General features: G+C 34.0%; 2 protein-coding genes, 1 long non-coding RNA gene and 1 other non-coding gene across 5 annotated transcripts; 2 read left to right on the top strand and 2 right to left on the bottom strand.

The window, feature by feature from the left end:
- The first annotated feature begins 152 nt into the window (after positions 1–152).
- LOC148765117 (uncharacterized) lies at positions 153–2,133 on the top strand. 2 transcript variants are annotated; one of them, XR_016029888.1, is made up of 4 exons: positions 204–396; positions 753–823; positions 1,498–1,627; positions 1,922–2,133. It is a non-coding gene; the product is annotated as an uncharacterized LOC148765117 (long non-coding RNA). The 2 variants fall into 2 exon arrangements; XR_016029886.1 differs by lacking the exon at positions 1,922–2,133 and having other exon boundaries at positions 153–396; positions 1,498–1,774.
- Positions 2,134–3,201: 1,068 nt separating this feature from the next.
- LOC105952044 (uncharacterized) lies at positions 3,202–7,010 on the top strand. Its single transcript, XR_016029918.1, has 5 exons — positions 3,202–3,449; positions 4,288–4,661; positions 5,308–5,336; positions 5,471–6,358; positions 6,809–7,010. It is a non-coding gene; the product is annotated as an uncharacterized LOC105952044 (transcript).
- A 263-nt stretch (positions 7,011–7,273) lies between these two features.
- Positions 7,274–10,797, bottom strand: LOC105952045 (26S proteasome regulatory subunit S10B homolog B). The gene is made up of 10 exons (XM_012975550.2): positions 10,519–10,797; positions 9,537–9,656; positions 9,169–9,305; positions 8,904–9,065; positions 8,727–8,813; positions 8,564–8,650; positions 8,330–8,467; positions 8,011–8,202; positions 7,829–7,927; positions 7,274–7,649 (listed from the first exon to the last, which is right to left on the bottom strand). Exons 1-10 carry the CDS (start codon positions 10,622–10,624, stop codon positions 7,575–7,577), a joined length of 1,203 nt encoding a protein of 400 aa, XP_012831004.1. The 5' UTR covers positions 10,625–10,797; the 3' UTR covers positions 7,274–7,574.
- Positions 10,798–11,407: 610 nt separating this feature from the next.
- Positions 11,408–12,702, bottom strand: LOC148765118 (uncharacterized). Its single transcript, XM_088812665.1, has 2 exons — positions 12,217–12,702; positions 11,408–12,116 (listed from the first exon to the last, which is right to left on the bottom strand). The coding sequence occupies exons 1-2, from the start codon at positions 12,700–12,702 to the stop codon at positions 11,487–11,489; spliced, it is 1,116 nt and encodes a 371-aa protein (XP_088668791.1). The 3' UTR covers positions 11,408–11,486.
- Between the last annotated feature and the right edge of the window lie 4,516 nt (positions 12,703–17,218).

Here is a 17,218-nt window from a genome sequence, read left to right on the forward strand (position 1 = left end):
TAGGTAAAAATAAAAAATAATTAATGCATTACTATTATAATAAGAATAATAAATAATAATTAATGCTAATAAGACTTAGTGCATGCCCTCCCAACAACGTAACAATAAATTAAAGTGCTATTAATACCTCAACTTTAGATTTCATATTTTTCAATCCGGCCTGATTGAGTTTTTTGCTTTATTGTAAATTTGAATTTATTGCTCTTGTGCTGTTTATATATATAGGACAAATACACACACACACACACACACACACACACACACACACACACACACATCTCAAGAAAAGAGAAAAGAAAAAAAAAATCAAGAAAATGGAACTCATTCATCTCAAGAAGATCAGTCTAATTGTTTTTCTAGTCTTTTCTGCTGCCATCTTTTCCATCTCTTTTGCAGGTTCGTCCTCTCTCTCTCTCTCTATTCAAGTATATATGTTTAAAGAAAATTGTTATATATATAACAATACAGTCGAACATCGATAAATTAATATAATCTCGTTTAATTATTAATTTTTGTTGATCCCAACCCGAGGACAACTTGTTAAAAATATATATCTTTAATAGAATTTGGCTGATTTCAACTGTATTCAGGATCGGTTTAAAGAAAAAATGCGTGTGTAATTGTGTATGTGTGTTTTAGAGAGAGAGAGAGACTGTGTGTATGTTCTCAAATTAGGGTAATGCTCTCAAATTAAAATGTTTTCATCATCATTAATTTTAATTTAATTTAATTGGTAAAAAAATTCCATGCAGGACGAGACTGTAACCCTAGATCGGATGACAGCCAATTAGAATCCAAGAAAGAGCGGACCACAGCTGTTCAGGTGCGCGTCAAATTATTATTTGACATATTTGCTCATGTTTTCTGATTGGGATTTAAAGCATTAATATATAATTAAATATATTTATGATATATGTTTAAATGTTTAATTACACGTGTCGTAAAATCAAATTTAGTATGTATGCAATAATATGCACGTAATGTCGAATGAGATTATATATTACATGTTAGAGGATGATGATAAGACTTTAGGCAGAAATTTTGTTCGGTGGTGTTTGTAAAAGTTTTTAGAAATAAATTCTTAGGTTTTTTTTTTTTTTTTTTTTTTCTGCACATAATTTGTATTTTAAATATTTGCGAAACAAGTTTTCTATTTTTTCTTCTCTTAAAATAAGTTGTACGTATATAATTTTAAAAGCACTTATTTTCCTGTTTTTTCTATTTAAATTGATTTTTCGGCTAATTTGCAAACATTATCAACTTTTAGAAATAAACCCGCATTTGCAAACACCACCTTAATTATCTTATAATTATTATTTTTCATTTAAGCTCACTTTATATGTTATATGGTGTTTAATTATTGCATTCGACTCCCTATAATTTACTCTAATTGTTAAAATAAATATCCATATTATTAGCAAAAAATATCCCATGTTTTTTATTACAATTCACTCTATTTATATGTATATAAAATATTTCTTTTGTAAAATTGGGCAGGAATTAGAATCGTGGGTGCGACTACGCGACGACGAAAGACGACTTCTGAAAGTGAGTACAAACGACTATGGGGTAAACAATCCATCGCCAAAATTGATCAACCCTCGTTTCAAACAAATTCCAAATTGAGGTGAAAATAAATATTTGCAAAATAGGATATATCATGATTAATTACCTTTAATTTAGAGGTGTTTATGAATATTTATATATAATCGAGTGTACAAGAAATCCTTTTATATTATGCCATAAATCAAATGGGCTTTTTTCCATTTTTTCACATTATTTGAGATATAGCATTTATTGTTATTTACTTCATCAATTGGGCTCTATAAAATCGGGCCGAAGCCCGAATTAGTGGCAACAGAAATTGACCCGCCAAAATATATAAAAAAATAATAATATTTTATTTAAGGCGGGATTGCAGATGCTTACGTGTGGCGTGAAAAAAAGCATGGATCGCGTACGACGCACTTCGCGTACACCATAAGAAACCAATTTGGTATAAGTTTCTCATAAAATTATGAGATGAATATTTGGATCTAATTTACATTTTCTTTTTATTTCAAATGAATTCCAAATACCTCATTTTTTTAATTTTTTTAGGGTAAATTACAACGACCCCTGAGGTCTGGTCAATTTACGAAAAAACCCCTTTTGTTTGGATAATTACATCTACTTCCTCCCACTATGATTTTTTCTTGCACATTCACCTTTATGGTGTCAAATTCAACATAATCATCTAAATTTCGTGGAATGTGCTCTAATTTGTACTCGTTTTGTGTAAAAATACAGTTTCTGATGCACTACAATCTGATATATTCAAGCCAAAAAATAAATATTATGATCATCTTACTTAAAAATGTAAAGTTCGAATGAGATAAAATAGGTACAAATGTGATAATATTCCATATAATCTCAAAGATTCCCCTAAATTTGAAACCGCAAGGGTGGACGTGTAATAAGATTTATAGTTGAGGGGATGGTTGTAATTAACCAAACATGAGGAGGAGTTTCGTAACTTTACCATACCTCAAGGGGTGGTTGTAATTTACCTTTTTTTTTTATATAACGAGTCAACCTGCATCCAACCATATATGTGCACTGAGTAAATCTACATTCTCGTAGAATAATTAACAAATCATACGAGAAACATAAATTACACTAGATTAAACATGTGTGACAAACTCGACATAACGAATGTTGGCAATGAAGAAATTCGAATTCAAATCAATTGACACAAGTTTACTATCTCATATATGTGATTCCACATTCAATTTTGATTTCCGAAAATTATAATTTGTTTTTTTTTTCCTTCTTCAAAAGTTACATTCAACAACATTCTTAATATATTTTGCGATTAAATAAAATATTTTTTTGAAAAAAAAATTGATTTTTTTTTTCAAATTTTATGGAAATAATTCAGAATTAGTTTCCTCTTTCCAAGTAAATTAAAAAAAAAAATCCAAAAAGATTAATTTCGATGAAATAAATCGATTTATATTTTATACTCCTTAAATTGAGTAGAAAGTTCCAAAAATCTCAAAAGAATTTTGTTATATAAAAATTAATCGAATATTTCAATAATCTCACAATTTAATCTTTTTTTTTTCTTTTTTTCCATTTCTTTATAAACGGAAGCAATGACGCCGTTAAATAAACCGTCATCTTTCCCATCCCTTTCTGTAAAGTGGAAACCGTATAATTAAATATGTAATGAACGAAGAAGAAGAGACGAGAACCTTTTCTCTCTCTACTTTCCACGTATCTATATACAATACATATATTCTATATTACAAATTCGTATCTATATTTTAATCTCTCTGCTAATGCATATTTTTAATGTTTTATACATATATATAAATCACTCTCTCTGTACACTTGCACACGCCTTTTTCCTGTTCTTCTCTAGGGTTCGACAATGGCGAATCGAGGTTTCGCTCGAATTCGATCACGTATTTTTTTATTTTTTTTATTTTTTGGTATTTTATTTGAAGCTTCATTACATTAGTTATGCTTTTGCAAAGTATATGGATTCGTTCGTGTGTGTGTGTGTGTTTTTTTGGTGATTGTTTTATGGAAATTGTGCGAATTAGAAGAATTCTGCATATAATTTCAATATATATTACAGTAATTTTCAGTTGTTTAGGCATAAATTTCGGATCTTTGTTCACCCCAAAGGGATGAATATATTAAGTTTATTGATTTAGGCAAAATTGTTTAATTGTTAATTATTCGTTTGGTTTTCGTATATATCTGGGATTTAGTACCTGCTCTTGTGATTGGAGAAGTGTATATAAGATTTTAAAGAGATTACGTATATTAATATTTCGATTGTTGATCAATCATTCAATCTACATTTTTATCATGGGTTTATGGAACTATTGGAATTGGGAATTGGGAATTGGGAACACTACGATTCCGCTTATTGAAGATTTAGATACTTATGGTATCATATTGTGTCGTGATCCTTATTTAGCTCATTGTGGAATTCCGTTTCCGGGTTTGTATTTTTGTTTAATAGACTTTAGGTATTTGAGAACACTTCAATTTCTCGTGATCATAACTTTGCATAATGGATGTGTTATGACTTGTAAATGATGATTTTCGTTTATCCACATGTTGCATGTTGTTGTCTGATCTTATGATGTTCAAAGAACTAGAAAAACATCTGACATTGGTATGATTTTATATTTGCCTGCTTACGCAGAGAGTTGAAGGATTAATGCCGTAATTAGTGAATATTTAAGGCTTAATGTATAGCTTACTAATCACGGTTCGACTTTTCCACAGATCATTAGTTTTGAAGGCAATTAACAGTGAGTTTTCAACTCTTGAGAAAAAAAAAATGGGGGCGGCTTGTTGTGTGGCTGCAAAGGATAGAAGTATAGTAAATGGAGCACGTGGTGAAACGTTGCATCGGCATGTCCGGTCACCGTCTTGGAGCTTTAGATGGGAAAATCGCGGACGAGTAGCTGGGGAAGAGATACCTGCAAATTGGTCGAGTGGAGGAAACGATCAAGTGGAAGCCAAATCTAGTACTACTCTCGAAACTGCATTTAATTCCGAGGAAGGAAGTCCTTTGGATAGTTCTCGCTCACTTTCGTGGCGAAAATCGCCGGTTTCTGAAGGAAATGCCGGTACATTATTAAGGCTTCCAGTTTCTGGTAAACTACTATGTGATAAATATTTTCTGTTACTTTTTTCTTTAAATGTGAAGTGCAGTAATTGGAATAAATTTGTTCAAAAATGATTATGTATTTACGATATCCCTTTTCCTCATTTTCGTCAAGTTGAAATGGAAAATGTACTGTATTCCACTCTTTGTCATCTACTGTATTACGAAAGAATGCACGTGTTTGGCAATTTACTATGTTAAAAAGGGAAAGGAGAGATTGAAAATATGTTTTCGGTACCACAACCGCATGGTATTCATTATTCAGGCAATAAGTGGTGCATGCTGCAATGAAAAGGATTCCCAATTAAAAAACGAAAATGAAATGGTCAACATACTAATACATTCTCTCTGCTCTGTAAAGACTAGTCAAGTTAATGTGGTAACGTTCGGAAACAGAGAACGTGTGTTTATATATGCATCAATCAGGAAATGGTAGTCGTAAAGACCTCTGAAAAAACTCTGTTGTTTTGCTAATTATTATAATTTGAGGCGATTACGAAACGAATAGTTGGAGTCTCTGCTCTGTACCAATTAAAGACGGCCTCTAGTCATTTTTTAACAAAATTTACACATTACATGGAAAATATACAAGTTTTCTCCCTTTCTGTATTTGAAATACCTTTTACCTTTTGCAGATCAAACTATCCCCCAAAATCTGGTTGAGGTACGTGAAGACTGTAAGCTAATCCGATATTTCTTTTTGTTTTTGACGGTCAATCATTTCTAATCCGATGTTTTTTTTTTCAACGTTTCCTAAGTGACATTTTATCCTTTGTCTTCTCCCTAATCACTGTTCAGGTAAAGGAGTCTACAGAATCTTCGTATGTTTCATACCCATCCCCTGTAAAATTATCTACATCAGCCCCTTCAGTTTCATCTATTCTTCCTCCAAACTCGACTCCTTCAAGAAGGCGCCACCTATCACGTACCTCAGAGTACAAACCCCCGTCGTTCTCAATATATGAAGAGACTTCTTTGTCTCTGCCCAACGAATCAAGCAAGGGCTCAAACGGAGGGTCTTCAGACAGTTGGTCAATCCCTATCTTCTCTGACCTCACTCCTACTAGGAGAGAGAGGTGGTCATTCGACACTGAAAACTTGAGTTTCGGTAGGGAAAAAATCACTACATCTAGTGGAAGAAGCTCGGGATTTTCTTCTATGGACCTCCAAACTTGTGGTGTTTGTACGAAGCCCTTGATCGAGAGATCTTTGTGGGGCCAAAAGATAATATCCACTAATGAACTGGCCGTGGTTTCTGTTCTAACATGTGGACATGTTTACCATGCTGAATGCTTGGAGTATACAACTCCTGAAGTCAATAAGTACGACCCACCTTGCCCGGTTTGTACTTACGGGGAGAAACATGCTGCATATATTTCCGAAACGGCAATGAAAGCTGAAATGGATCTAAAGGCTAGAAAAAGATCGAAAAAACGTGTGGTTGATAGTGATTTGCACAGTAAGATTGCGTGTGATCACCATAAATGTGTTAGGGGTGAGGAAAAGGGTCCGAAGACTAGCTCGCGCACAAGCATGAAGAGCTCGTTAGGAAAGCCTTTTCTGAAACGACACTTTTCGTTTAGCTCGAAAGCTAGTAGATCCTTGGGGGAGAGTCAATCTGCTCGGAGAAAGGGCTTTTTTCTGGGCAAGATCTAGCATGTACTGAGCTACTTGAAAGATTTCGAAGTAAGTTCGATTTCATTCTGATTTAACTGATTATATCCATCTTTTCTATTCTGATTGAATTGATTAGTAAGAATATTTCATATTTCTTACTTTTTTCGCGATACATATTATGCCCCTATAACTAAGTTAAAATATGGATCAATTATGTTTATAATAAGTAAAATTTGATTGATGTCACAGTTAATGCACTTAATACCTTTTGCTCTCCCATCGTTCTATCATCATATCGAAACTTTATAAGTTTGGAATGATTTGTATTTAAATTTTACATTGCACGTGCGAATGCACCTGTCGCTTGTGCAATGAAAAGTCTGAGTTCATCGTTCTGGTTGAAATGATTTTATGCAATCGTCAGTCATCAACGTAGTAAAATATACGACAATTAATTTTTAACTACCTACATGCTACAAACTAATTAAATTCATTTTTTTATATGGGGCAAATGTGCAGGCTTGCTGTGTATTTTATAGCCTCGGCCACACACGGGTAAATGTCGGAGTATTGGGCGGTAAAAGTGTCATGAAGGAACCGGGGATAGAGGGATTCGATCTTCTTCATCAAGAAAATGCAGTCATAGGTTTAGCTATTGCAGGAACACTGTAAAAAATGGTGTTATTAAACGAAGTTTTTCAATTCATTATACAGAAAGAAAGGAAATTGATAGGAAGTTGGAAACCAAGATTGTATTTTGTGAGATTTGAATTCGATTGTTTAATGCTTTTGTAGCCTCAAAACACAAGACCTCACTTCTTACATATAATAGTGTCATTAATATTGTTGAACTGATGGATTCTACGAACAAAACGAGACAAACGGTAGTAGTGATGGACTTTTCTTTCAGCATGATAACATTACCATGCTTCAAATTGTAGGCCTCGTTCGATAATGATAGATGCTGTAATTTGTTTGACCAAATTTACTAAATTAGAGGAATGAATAAATTAAAACTCTTAGATGATCCGTGTGGAAAACGGTGGATCTTTTCCTCGGTCGTCAGATGTATAAATTGAACACGAAATAATAAAACAAATTAAAAAAGAAAATAGTACGGAAAAAAATAGTTGCTAGCAGCTGGCGAATAAAAACATAATACAGAGATACATGCAAGACTTGAAAACTGAAGAACAAAATGTCCGATTGAAAGGTAATCGATCTTCTAAGAAGATAAATGCACCACATACACCGCTATCTGCGCTCCGTTCCAACTTGGCTTTTACTATTCCTTCCCAAAATCAGTACTGTAATGCGCGCTTGATTCAAGCTTCTTAGCTTCATTCAGTTTTCTTACAGCCTGTAATATTTTCCAGCAAAACAAAAAACAAGAAAAGGAAAGATTACTAATTCCATTGGGAGTTAATCACCCAACGACATACAAAAGAGATATATGTACTCTCAAATACATGTTTCTGACAAACGGGGACTATATAATAACTTCAATCTTCATATCTGAAAATACAGAAAAAAAATTACCTTCATGAAATCTTCATGGATAACATAATCACGTTCTGCACGAATTGCTGACATACCAGCTTCCGTGCAAATGTTACGAAGATCAGCACCATTAAAACCCTGAACAACAAAACATGTCAATCAAAAATACAAACAAATTAAATTTCTGGGCAGAAAAGGTCAAATTAGTCTTTTCAGCTTACTTCAGCAAGTTTAACAACAGCCTCATAATCAATTTCACCATGTTTGGCTATCCCTGCAGCATGGATCTTGAGAATTTCCATTCTTGACTGTTCGTTAGGCAACGGTATTTCTATTTTCCTGTCTAATCGACCAGGACGAAGAAGTGCAGGGTCCAGAACATCGGGTCTATTTGTCGCCATAATCATTTTAACCTGCAAGTTACAATTTAAATAACAGCAAGATCTAGTCAATCCAGTGTGTCGTGTACATGCTCTAGGCGTGTTTACTGAATTTTATGTGATAATGATAAATTTCGACATGTAAAAATGAGAACAAGACCTTTCCGAGCTGATCAAACCCATCAAGCTGGTTTAGTAATTCCATAAGGGTTCTTTGAATTTCACGGTCAGCACTAGTTCCCTCGCTAAAACGGCGCCCACCAATGGCATCAATCTCATCCATAAATATGATGCATGGCTTCAAACGAAAAAAAGGTAGTTCAATGTAAATCCTATTTCACAAATTAAACTATAATAGAGAAAAAAAAATTATTTTGTTACATCTAATACATACTTGGTGATCACGAGCATAACCAAACATTTCTCTGATCAACCTTGCACTCTCACCTATATACTTATCAATAATAGCACTGGACACAACCTGCACAATAAAACTTGTTAAGAACCTACGCAGATTATATGACAAATATCATGAAGAAGGTATGGTATATTCCGACCTTCAAGAAATTGGCATCGATGTTGCTAGCAATAGCTCTGGCCAACAATGTCTTGCCAGTTCCAGGTGGACCATAGAGAAGTACACCCTACAACAGGAAATTTTGACATTGTTGAAAACAAACTAAGGAGTGAAGGAACAAAAAAAAAATCATCAAGTTTTCTTCGGAAAGTGTCACCTTGGGAGGTTTAATGCCAACTCTAAGAAAGAGTTCAGGGTTCATTAGAGGTAATTCTATAGATTCCCTCAATTCTCGGATTTGATCTGAAAGGCCACCCACAGCAGAGTAGCTGACATTTCCAGGATCTTCGTGAAGCATATTATAGACAACTGGATCTACCTGCAGCATACATACAGCAAACACCGATGAGTCGGTAAATATTGGATAGTATTATTGTTTGACGGGCTATATCCAATCATTACTGAGCAGCACATGTTTGCACCTCACGAGGTAGAGCTCGCATAATGGTGAGTGTTGTCATGTCAAGAACCACCCTCGTTCCAGCTGTAAGTTTTTCTTTGTCAACTTTACTGCGGCAACCGACCACATACCTTGGGCCACTGCTTGCTTTGACGATCACTGAAATAGTAATAACAATTTCATTTTCATTATTCAAAGAAAAACATAGAGAATGCCTCTCTACATATATATATATATATATATATATATATATATATATATATATCTTCAACCAAGACTCTAAATTCATAAGCGCTTATCTTTTGACATCATAACATTGACAAGCAGAAAGAAACAATTGAATGATGAGCTCTTAAAATAAAAACACAAATTATAATAACATTTACTTACAGCGTTCGTTGTCCAGGGGCCTAAGAACTTCTCCTATGATCTGTCCAACACTCTGGAGGGACTTTAAATCATCTTCTGTTTTAGCATACTCCTTCTTTGTAGATCTTAAATTCTCCCGAACTGTACAAATCACACGTTGCCCTTTAGTCATAACAATAGAGTATAACAAACTTGAAGTCGGTCACATTACATATCATAGAGCTAAAAATGTTGCCCAATTAATCTCGGTTTAGATTTGATCTATTATAAAACAAAGAGAATGCAGCATATTTATTCAAAATGTCCATGGAAACAGCTCCGCCACACCCCAAACCTTATGAAAAGGGACAGGAAAAAAGAAAAAGAATGGGGAAACATATAATGCCTAAATACAGCGTCTTTTCGCCTTTTCATTTGTTACTAATTACTAAGAATGCTCCTACGTTGAAATAAATCAGAGCAAACAATTCCAGAAAAACGTTCACATAAGACTAACAAGTTCCAAGAAATCGCTCGGAAGACCGGCTTACTGAGTAGTAAGAGTCACAGACTCAGATTGCAGCCAAAAAAAGAACTACAAATCGCAATTGAAAACCCCAATTACTTCAAAATATCAAGCTTAATACCTTACGACTCAACAACATACCTTTTTAGAGTAAACGAAATGAAGACTACTTCCAACACCTTATCAGATAATTCTAAAACCCTAAAACCTATACATTTGCATCTCTATAAAAAAAAATATATATATATAAATAAAATCCTCCGACATTCATAATTTCTTAGCTCACCGTCCATTACCAGAACAAAACCCTAGCAGTAAAACTAGATCCAGTAAATTATGACTTCAATCAAACACAAGCACAAAACGCAGTAAGTAGAACGAACCACGGAAAATTTACAGCAACGCGTAGATCGAAAGAAAAAAAAAAACTCAAATAGCACAGTTCTGAGATTACATAAGATAAAACAATGGAAAATTAGGGTTTTCAGAATTGCAAACCAGATCGAACGCGGCCTTCTAATTCTTTGTGATTCAGAAGCTTTTTCCGGTAGTCGGAAATGGCCGACTTGCGGCGGACGGCGTCTTCGCTCTCACTGCTAGCCATTGGCGTATCGTTTACCTTCTTCTGGTTCTCAGAAATGCCTTTGTTTTTTTTTTGGGGGATTAATTTTTTTTTTTTTTTTTTACTTCTTTCTAATTTCTGGAGTTTTAGAAGTGGTTTCTTATGTTCAGCTTGTTTACCAAGAAAGAGATCATTTTCTGCTTAAATTGGGCTTCATAAATTGGCCCATTTAGAAAATCGTGCCTCTTAATTTATAACAAGTTTGGCCCACTTTAAAATATAAATTAGGATAAATAGCACGTAACCCCATTGTGGTTTCACCATTTGGCACATGACCTGCTTGTGGTATCAAATTAAGCACATTACCGATTTGTTCGACCCTATACCTGGTGAAAAACACTGGGTGGGTCTTCCGCTGCCACGTGTCTCTTATTTGTATTTTATAATAGATTTCCCGCTAGGGTTTACCTTTAGGAGTTTAGAAAAATAAAAAAAAGAACACGTGGCAGCAGAAGACCTACCCGGAGTTTTTCACCGGATGTAGGGTCGAAGGAACCCACATTACCCCCTTGAAGTTTGATTAAGGTAGCTTCTATGAACACCATTAACTATAAACTTGAAAGACTATATTACCCCTTAAAATAAGGCAAAATCACATCCACACCAACTAGTGGTTGGTTTCTAGAATTTCCATTTCCTCTCTTGTAATTAATTTATTTTAAGTAAATATATATATATATATATATATTTAAATTTATATTCTATTAAATAAAAATAAAATGCCTAATTATTGGGAAATATTTTTTGTCTCTAAATCCTTTAGTTTATTTAATTTGTTTCTTATTGAATAACTAAAATACTAAAAAGTTTTAATAAATAAGCAACATAAACTACAATAATAATATCACCAATGACGGTGACCTCCGGTGCCACATCTCGTGGGCCTTCTAGTCCTGTGCCCTCTACCAACTTGTTCATCCTCATCATTTTCATTATCACTCGAAGAATTTGCGGATTGAGAATAAGGAATAGGTGTCATCTGATGATCTACCGGTCGCGATGTAGACGAAAACTGATGCGTAGACCCCAAATGAACTGGGTCTTCCGAATTCATATTCGGATTAAAGTAGGGGTATGGGGTGTACGGATCTGCATCAACGAGATTATAATTATACTCACAGTTGTAGATAGTATTAAAAATAAAATCAAAGGTACTAAACATACCGGATGGATGCCCGTATGATCTAGGATCTGTATAATTATCGAATGCCGGATAATATGCACGAGAAGAAGTTCCTGCCTCGCCAGCGTACATCTGAGTCTGTGACTGAGGCATTTGAGACAGTGGTATCTGAGTCTGAGTCTGAGGGTGAGTCTGAGTATAAGGCATCTCAGATTGAGGCCTATCCGAAGGTCCGTGTCGAGACTCTAAGACATTAAGACATGTTCTGAGAGTCGGTAAATACGAACGATAGCAATCCCGGGGCGTGTCTCCGCCATCAACAGAAACAACCAACGATCGAAGATGCTGAATCTCAAATAAGTAATAAGAAATATTTTATTTTTAGAAGACACACATTAATAAAAACTATATAATACACAAAATTTTATAATAAATAAATTTGAATACGTACCACTGTATCCATTGAAATCTGACCTCCAACCTGAAATCCTGTACGATCAGATGGGGTAATCGGTGATATGAAACGACGTGTGTGCAGTTCATACCACTCAAAATAACCATCTTCTGTAGTCTGACTGTCACAGGCATATGGATAATCAATAATATAATTGAGTCTATTATCCCAAGCGGTAACATGCGAAACATGTGTAAGACTCCAATCTCGGTCGGTAGCACCTGTACGGTTAGCATTGACGTGCATCCGGAAATCAGTCTCAGTATTTTCAGGAGGTTCAGGTATGGGTTGTACCATCCCGAACTGACGTACTACTCTGTCTGGTCGATGCATCTCTACAATTGCGTAGCATATCAGGGGGACTCTCGATACCCATATACCACAACATGCGATTGCCGAATCACCAGCTACAACCTGATACTCCGGAACATCCAGATCATATGGCATCCATATAAACTGATCTGGGAGCATCTGATCCAACATCATCCTAAAAATACGAAGAATATGTGCACCAGTCTCAATGAAGCTGATGTACGTTTCATTCAAATCAAAAGGTTGTGAAGGCCTCGAAGGGGAGTAGAGAGGTTATGATGTAGTGAATTGTGAAGGCCTCGAAGGGGGGTAGAGAGGTTCTGATATAGTGAATTGTGAAGGTCTCGAAGGCGAGTAAAGAGGTTATGATGTAGTGAATTGTGAAGGCATCAAAGGATTGTATAAAGGTTGAGACTCAACATAAACATCTATGGAATCGTTTCCTTCATCCGGATGCAAATAAATTCTAAATCATCATCACTTGTTATTTTAGAAACTATCTCGCTCCATTGATTTTGATACCATCGTGATATTTTGCTAGACACCGATAACACAAATTCATTTCTATCTATTCGGCAACGTGAGTATATTTTGGCCAAGAAGTCTGAGAAAGATATATCGCGTTTAACTCGTACGACTGTATGATGAGATAGATCATAATTCACTGACAATCCATCATGAACGATCTGGCCTCCTATGTACACGAAAACTTTGACAGTATTCCTACCCGGAGTCGCCATTGAAACCCTATATTTTGATATTTTGAGATTATTATTTTTATTTCCAAATATTTAATATTTTCTAATTTTTTTATAGCTACAAACACTAAATGTTAGATTATAAATCAGTTAAAACAAACAATTAATATTTAATATTTTCTAATTCGTTTTATAATTTGATAGTTCGAAAACTATTAATTTGTATATTATAAATCCTTAAAAAATTGTGTAATTCGTAATTTTTCGACACATTCATATAACACTTTAATTGTGTAATTCATGTAAGACGTTAATTAACCAATAAAATATTTAATTTACCTCAAAGATAATTGAAGATTTGCTAGCACCCACAATCAATTCTCAATTCACCACAAGTTAGATTTCCACCTAGTTATAATAATTAAAAAAAAACCATCAAAATAAAAATTTCGGCAATTATTTAAAAAAGAGTCAAAAAATAACAGCTCCAACCCCAAGTTGTACTATATTTGTACAATATAACAAATAATTACCTTCAAATTATTATTATTTGCTAGCTACAAAAATCCCTTCTCAAACCACCACAAATTACACTTCCACCTAGTTATAACAATAAAACAAAAAAAATTAAATTTTCAACAATAAAAAAAATAAAATTTGTACAATATAACAAATAAATACCTCCAAATAATTATTATTTGCTAGCAACGTAAATCCCTTCTCAATCAACCACAAATTACATTTCACCTAATTATAACAATCAGAATACAACAAAATTTAAATTTCAGCCATTATTTAAAAACAAGAAAAAAAACATGAAAAGATGTTAAATTATTAAAACGTGGGATCAAAAGTGAAACTAATGTAAACTTGAGGGGCTAATGCCATAATTAATTCTACCAATTTATCCACTAACTCACTATTAATTAATTAATTTATCCTACTAATTATTCTACTCGTATCATCTTTAAACCATTAAAAAAATTTAAAATTTCAGAAATTATTTAAACACAATCAAACATTCCTTCTTAAATCCACCACAAGTTCAAGTTTAACCTAAAAATAACAAGTAAAAACAACAATAAAAAATTGAATTTCATAAAAAATTATATATATTTTACCAATACAAGAAATAATTTATCTCCAAATAATTAATAAGTTACTAGATAAAAATACCATTAATCCACCATTAATAAAAATTTAACAAAATTATATTAATAATTAAAATCCTATTTAACTATAATAATTGAAAGAGTGAAAGTTTTACCTCAATAAGTACCCTGCTGAAATTAATTAAAATTACCTACATTAATTAAAATATAAATTAGCAAACTACAAATAAACAATAATTAACAAAAAAAAAGAGAGAAAAAAAACTTACGGCTTGTTGGGAAGAAGGGAGCAGAGGGAGAAAAGGGAGCAAATGAGGTGAATTCCTTAAGGATTAAATATGTGTGTGTATATATATATATATATATATATATATATATATATATATATATATATATATATATATATATATATATATATATATATATTCGGCCAAAATCACGGCCGTTGGATCGAGAAGGATCAGACGGTCCTTAAAACGCGTCATTTAAACTGACGCGTTCAACCCTGACAGGTCAAAGCGCGTCGTTCAAAAGGACGCCTTTTAAGGGCCGTCGATCTTCTCTTTAATCCGTGACCGTCAGATTAAGAGGACAAAGTTGGAGATCTGGGCGTCGATCGTAGCTCAATCTAACGGTCAGCAAAGCGCGTCGTTTTAAATGACGCTTTATCGCATTTATGAAATTTATCCAGAAAACATCCCAATTCTCAAAAAAAAAATCCGAAATATTGTAAAAAGAAAAATGGCCCTTGCCCCGTGCGCTGCACGGCTGAGTATTAAAAAAATAAAAATAAATACACCTAAGTAAATGATAACAAAATATATGTACAAAACAAAACTTATAAAGGCAATGTTCAAAACCAAGATAAAAGAAAGGGAGCGGCTAAAACAAATACCGTTTTTTTCTCACTTCAATACCACTAACATAAAAAATAAAAACTGTATAGATAATAAATAAGTAATGACATTATTACCATCAATGAAAATCAATAACACACACAAAATTAAACAATGTTACTGTATCATTACAAGTTTCTGTTAAAACGTTGGAACCAACAGATTTCGAAGCTACTTCTCTGGGAGAATTGGAAGATGAAGATGACGTTGATGACATTGAGGATAACGAAGTTGGTGACGAGCAACAAGAACAACTAGTTGGGAAACAAAACGCAAACAAAAGGAAGAGAAGAACTAAAGGAGTTCTGCCCCATAAGAGCGATGAATCTGATTCAAAGAGAAAAGTCAAGGGCAAAAAGAAGCTAGTCGATCAAACAGAAAACAATTTCTCTGGTCAAGAACAAACAATGTGGTGATAATGAAGAGGCAAGCACCGGAGGATTGGAAGCGTTGGCAGCAGCTGTAGATGCTGCCAAAATGCCCAACTCACAGTCAAACAACGAAAAAAATTCACATGGCAGAACATATGCAGATTCCGACAATGACAACACACACATTTCTCTGAGTTATGGTCAACATGGATCGCCTCCGAGTGTACAAGAATAGAATTCAAACATTAACATCAGAGTTGCACTCTTGAATCCGAGAAAACAAGCTTACAGAAAGAGGTCACAGATCTGCAAAGTGAAATAGCAAAAATTAAAGATAAAAATGCGACTCTCATTTGCAAAGTAAGCACTCTCACATTTGATCTTTCGGATAGGTTGTCAAAAACTGAAGAAGAATCGTTGAAGAGAAAGATAAGCAATCAGGAGAACACGATCAACATTCTAAACAGCGATTTAGCGAGGCTTTCCGATATACCAACTAACTCTCAGCTAGAATCTTCTCTTAGTACAAGATTGACGAAAGAAGTAGAAGAACTGAAAAAAAAAAACTCGGTGATGCAACTCAGAGGAATATGTCAATTGAGACTGAGATGGCGAATCTTCGGGCTGCGAATGAGGCACTACAGAAGGACAATGATGATGTTGAAAAACTTGGAGAATTGAATACGGATGTCATGAAAACTCAGGGAAGCTCTGATGCATCATTTATCACCATCCAAGAGCAATATTGCCAAATTGTTGAACTGCAGAAAAAAAAAATGATAAAAAAAATGATAGCTTGAAGTAGAAGGTTGAAGATATGCAGCTTACTTTGAAGGCTGCAATTGATGCAAACCAAAAGATGACTGCAGAGCAACAAAAAGAGGGCAATGATAATGATACATACTTCATCGATAATCCGAATCCAACTCGCAAACACATAGCAAAAGCGACTCCTAAGTCATCAGTTGTGGCCAAAAGAACAAGATCAAAGCTAAATGCACCTAAAGCGAAGGACGATCTAGGCCCGATCGAAGGTAAGATAAAAAAGAACCTGATTCGAAAATCAGTTGTTGCCGACATGACACGAGGGGAACAGAAACAACGTACGATCGATGATAATGAACCAGCTAAGAAAAAAACGCAAAGATTATACTTACAAGAAAATGGGCATTTACAATTTGCTCTCTGAGGAAGATCAATACATCGTACGTTATCTTACTATACAAATCGCATAGACTGAGCATGGGTATGTATTACAGTTTTTTTTTAATGCTAAATAATATTCTACATCTTTAATCTAATATGCTCATTTGTTATATAGGGGTACTCTGCAAATTTGGAGGAATCCAAAAGGTTCTGTGGGTGAGTTTGTCCAGATGGATGACATAATACAGTTGCTAAAGAGGAAGTCCACAAACACAAATGTGAGAATTCAAAAAACTCATAACTTTACTGTCACTGGTAGCACATTTATAGCTTTAAATACATTTAAACTAATAATGTTACTCTCAAAGACAGTAATTTACATTAATAAATAATTTTCGTACTGCATTTGATGATTACGACGACTGCTTTTATGTTTGTACGTGAAGGTTCTTGATGCATACATG

Source organism: Erythranthe guttata, chromosome 14, assembly GCF_056151865.1.
Source record: "Erythranthe guttata isolate IM_541 chromosome 14, IM_541, whole genome shotgun sequence".
NCBI classification, from domain to species: domain Eukaryota; kingdom Viridiplantae; phylum Streptophyta; class Magnoliopsida; order Lamiales; family Phrymaceae; genus Erythranthe; species Erythranthe guttata.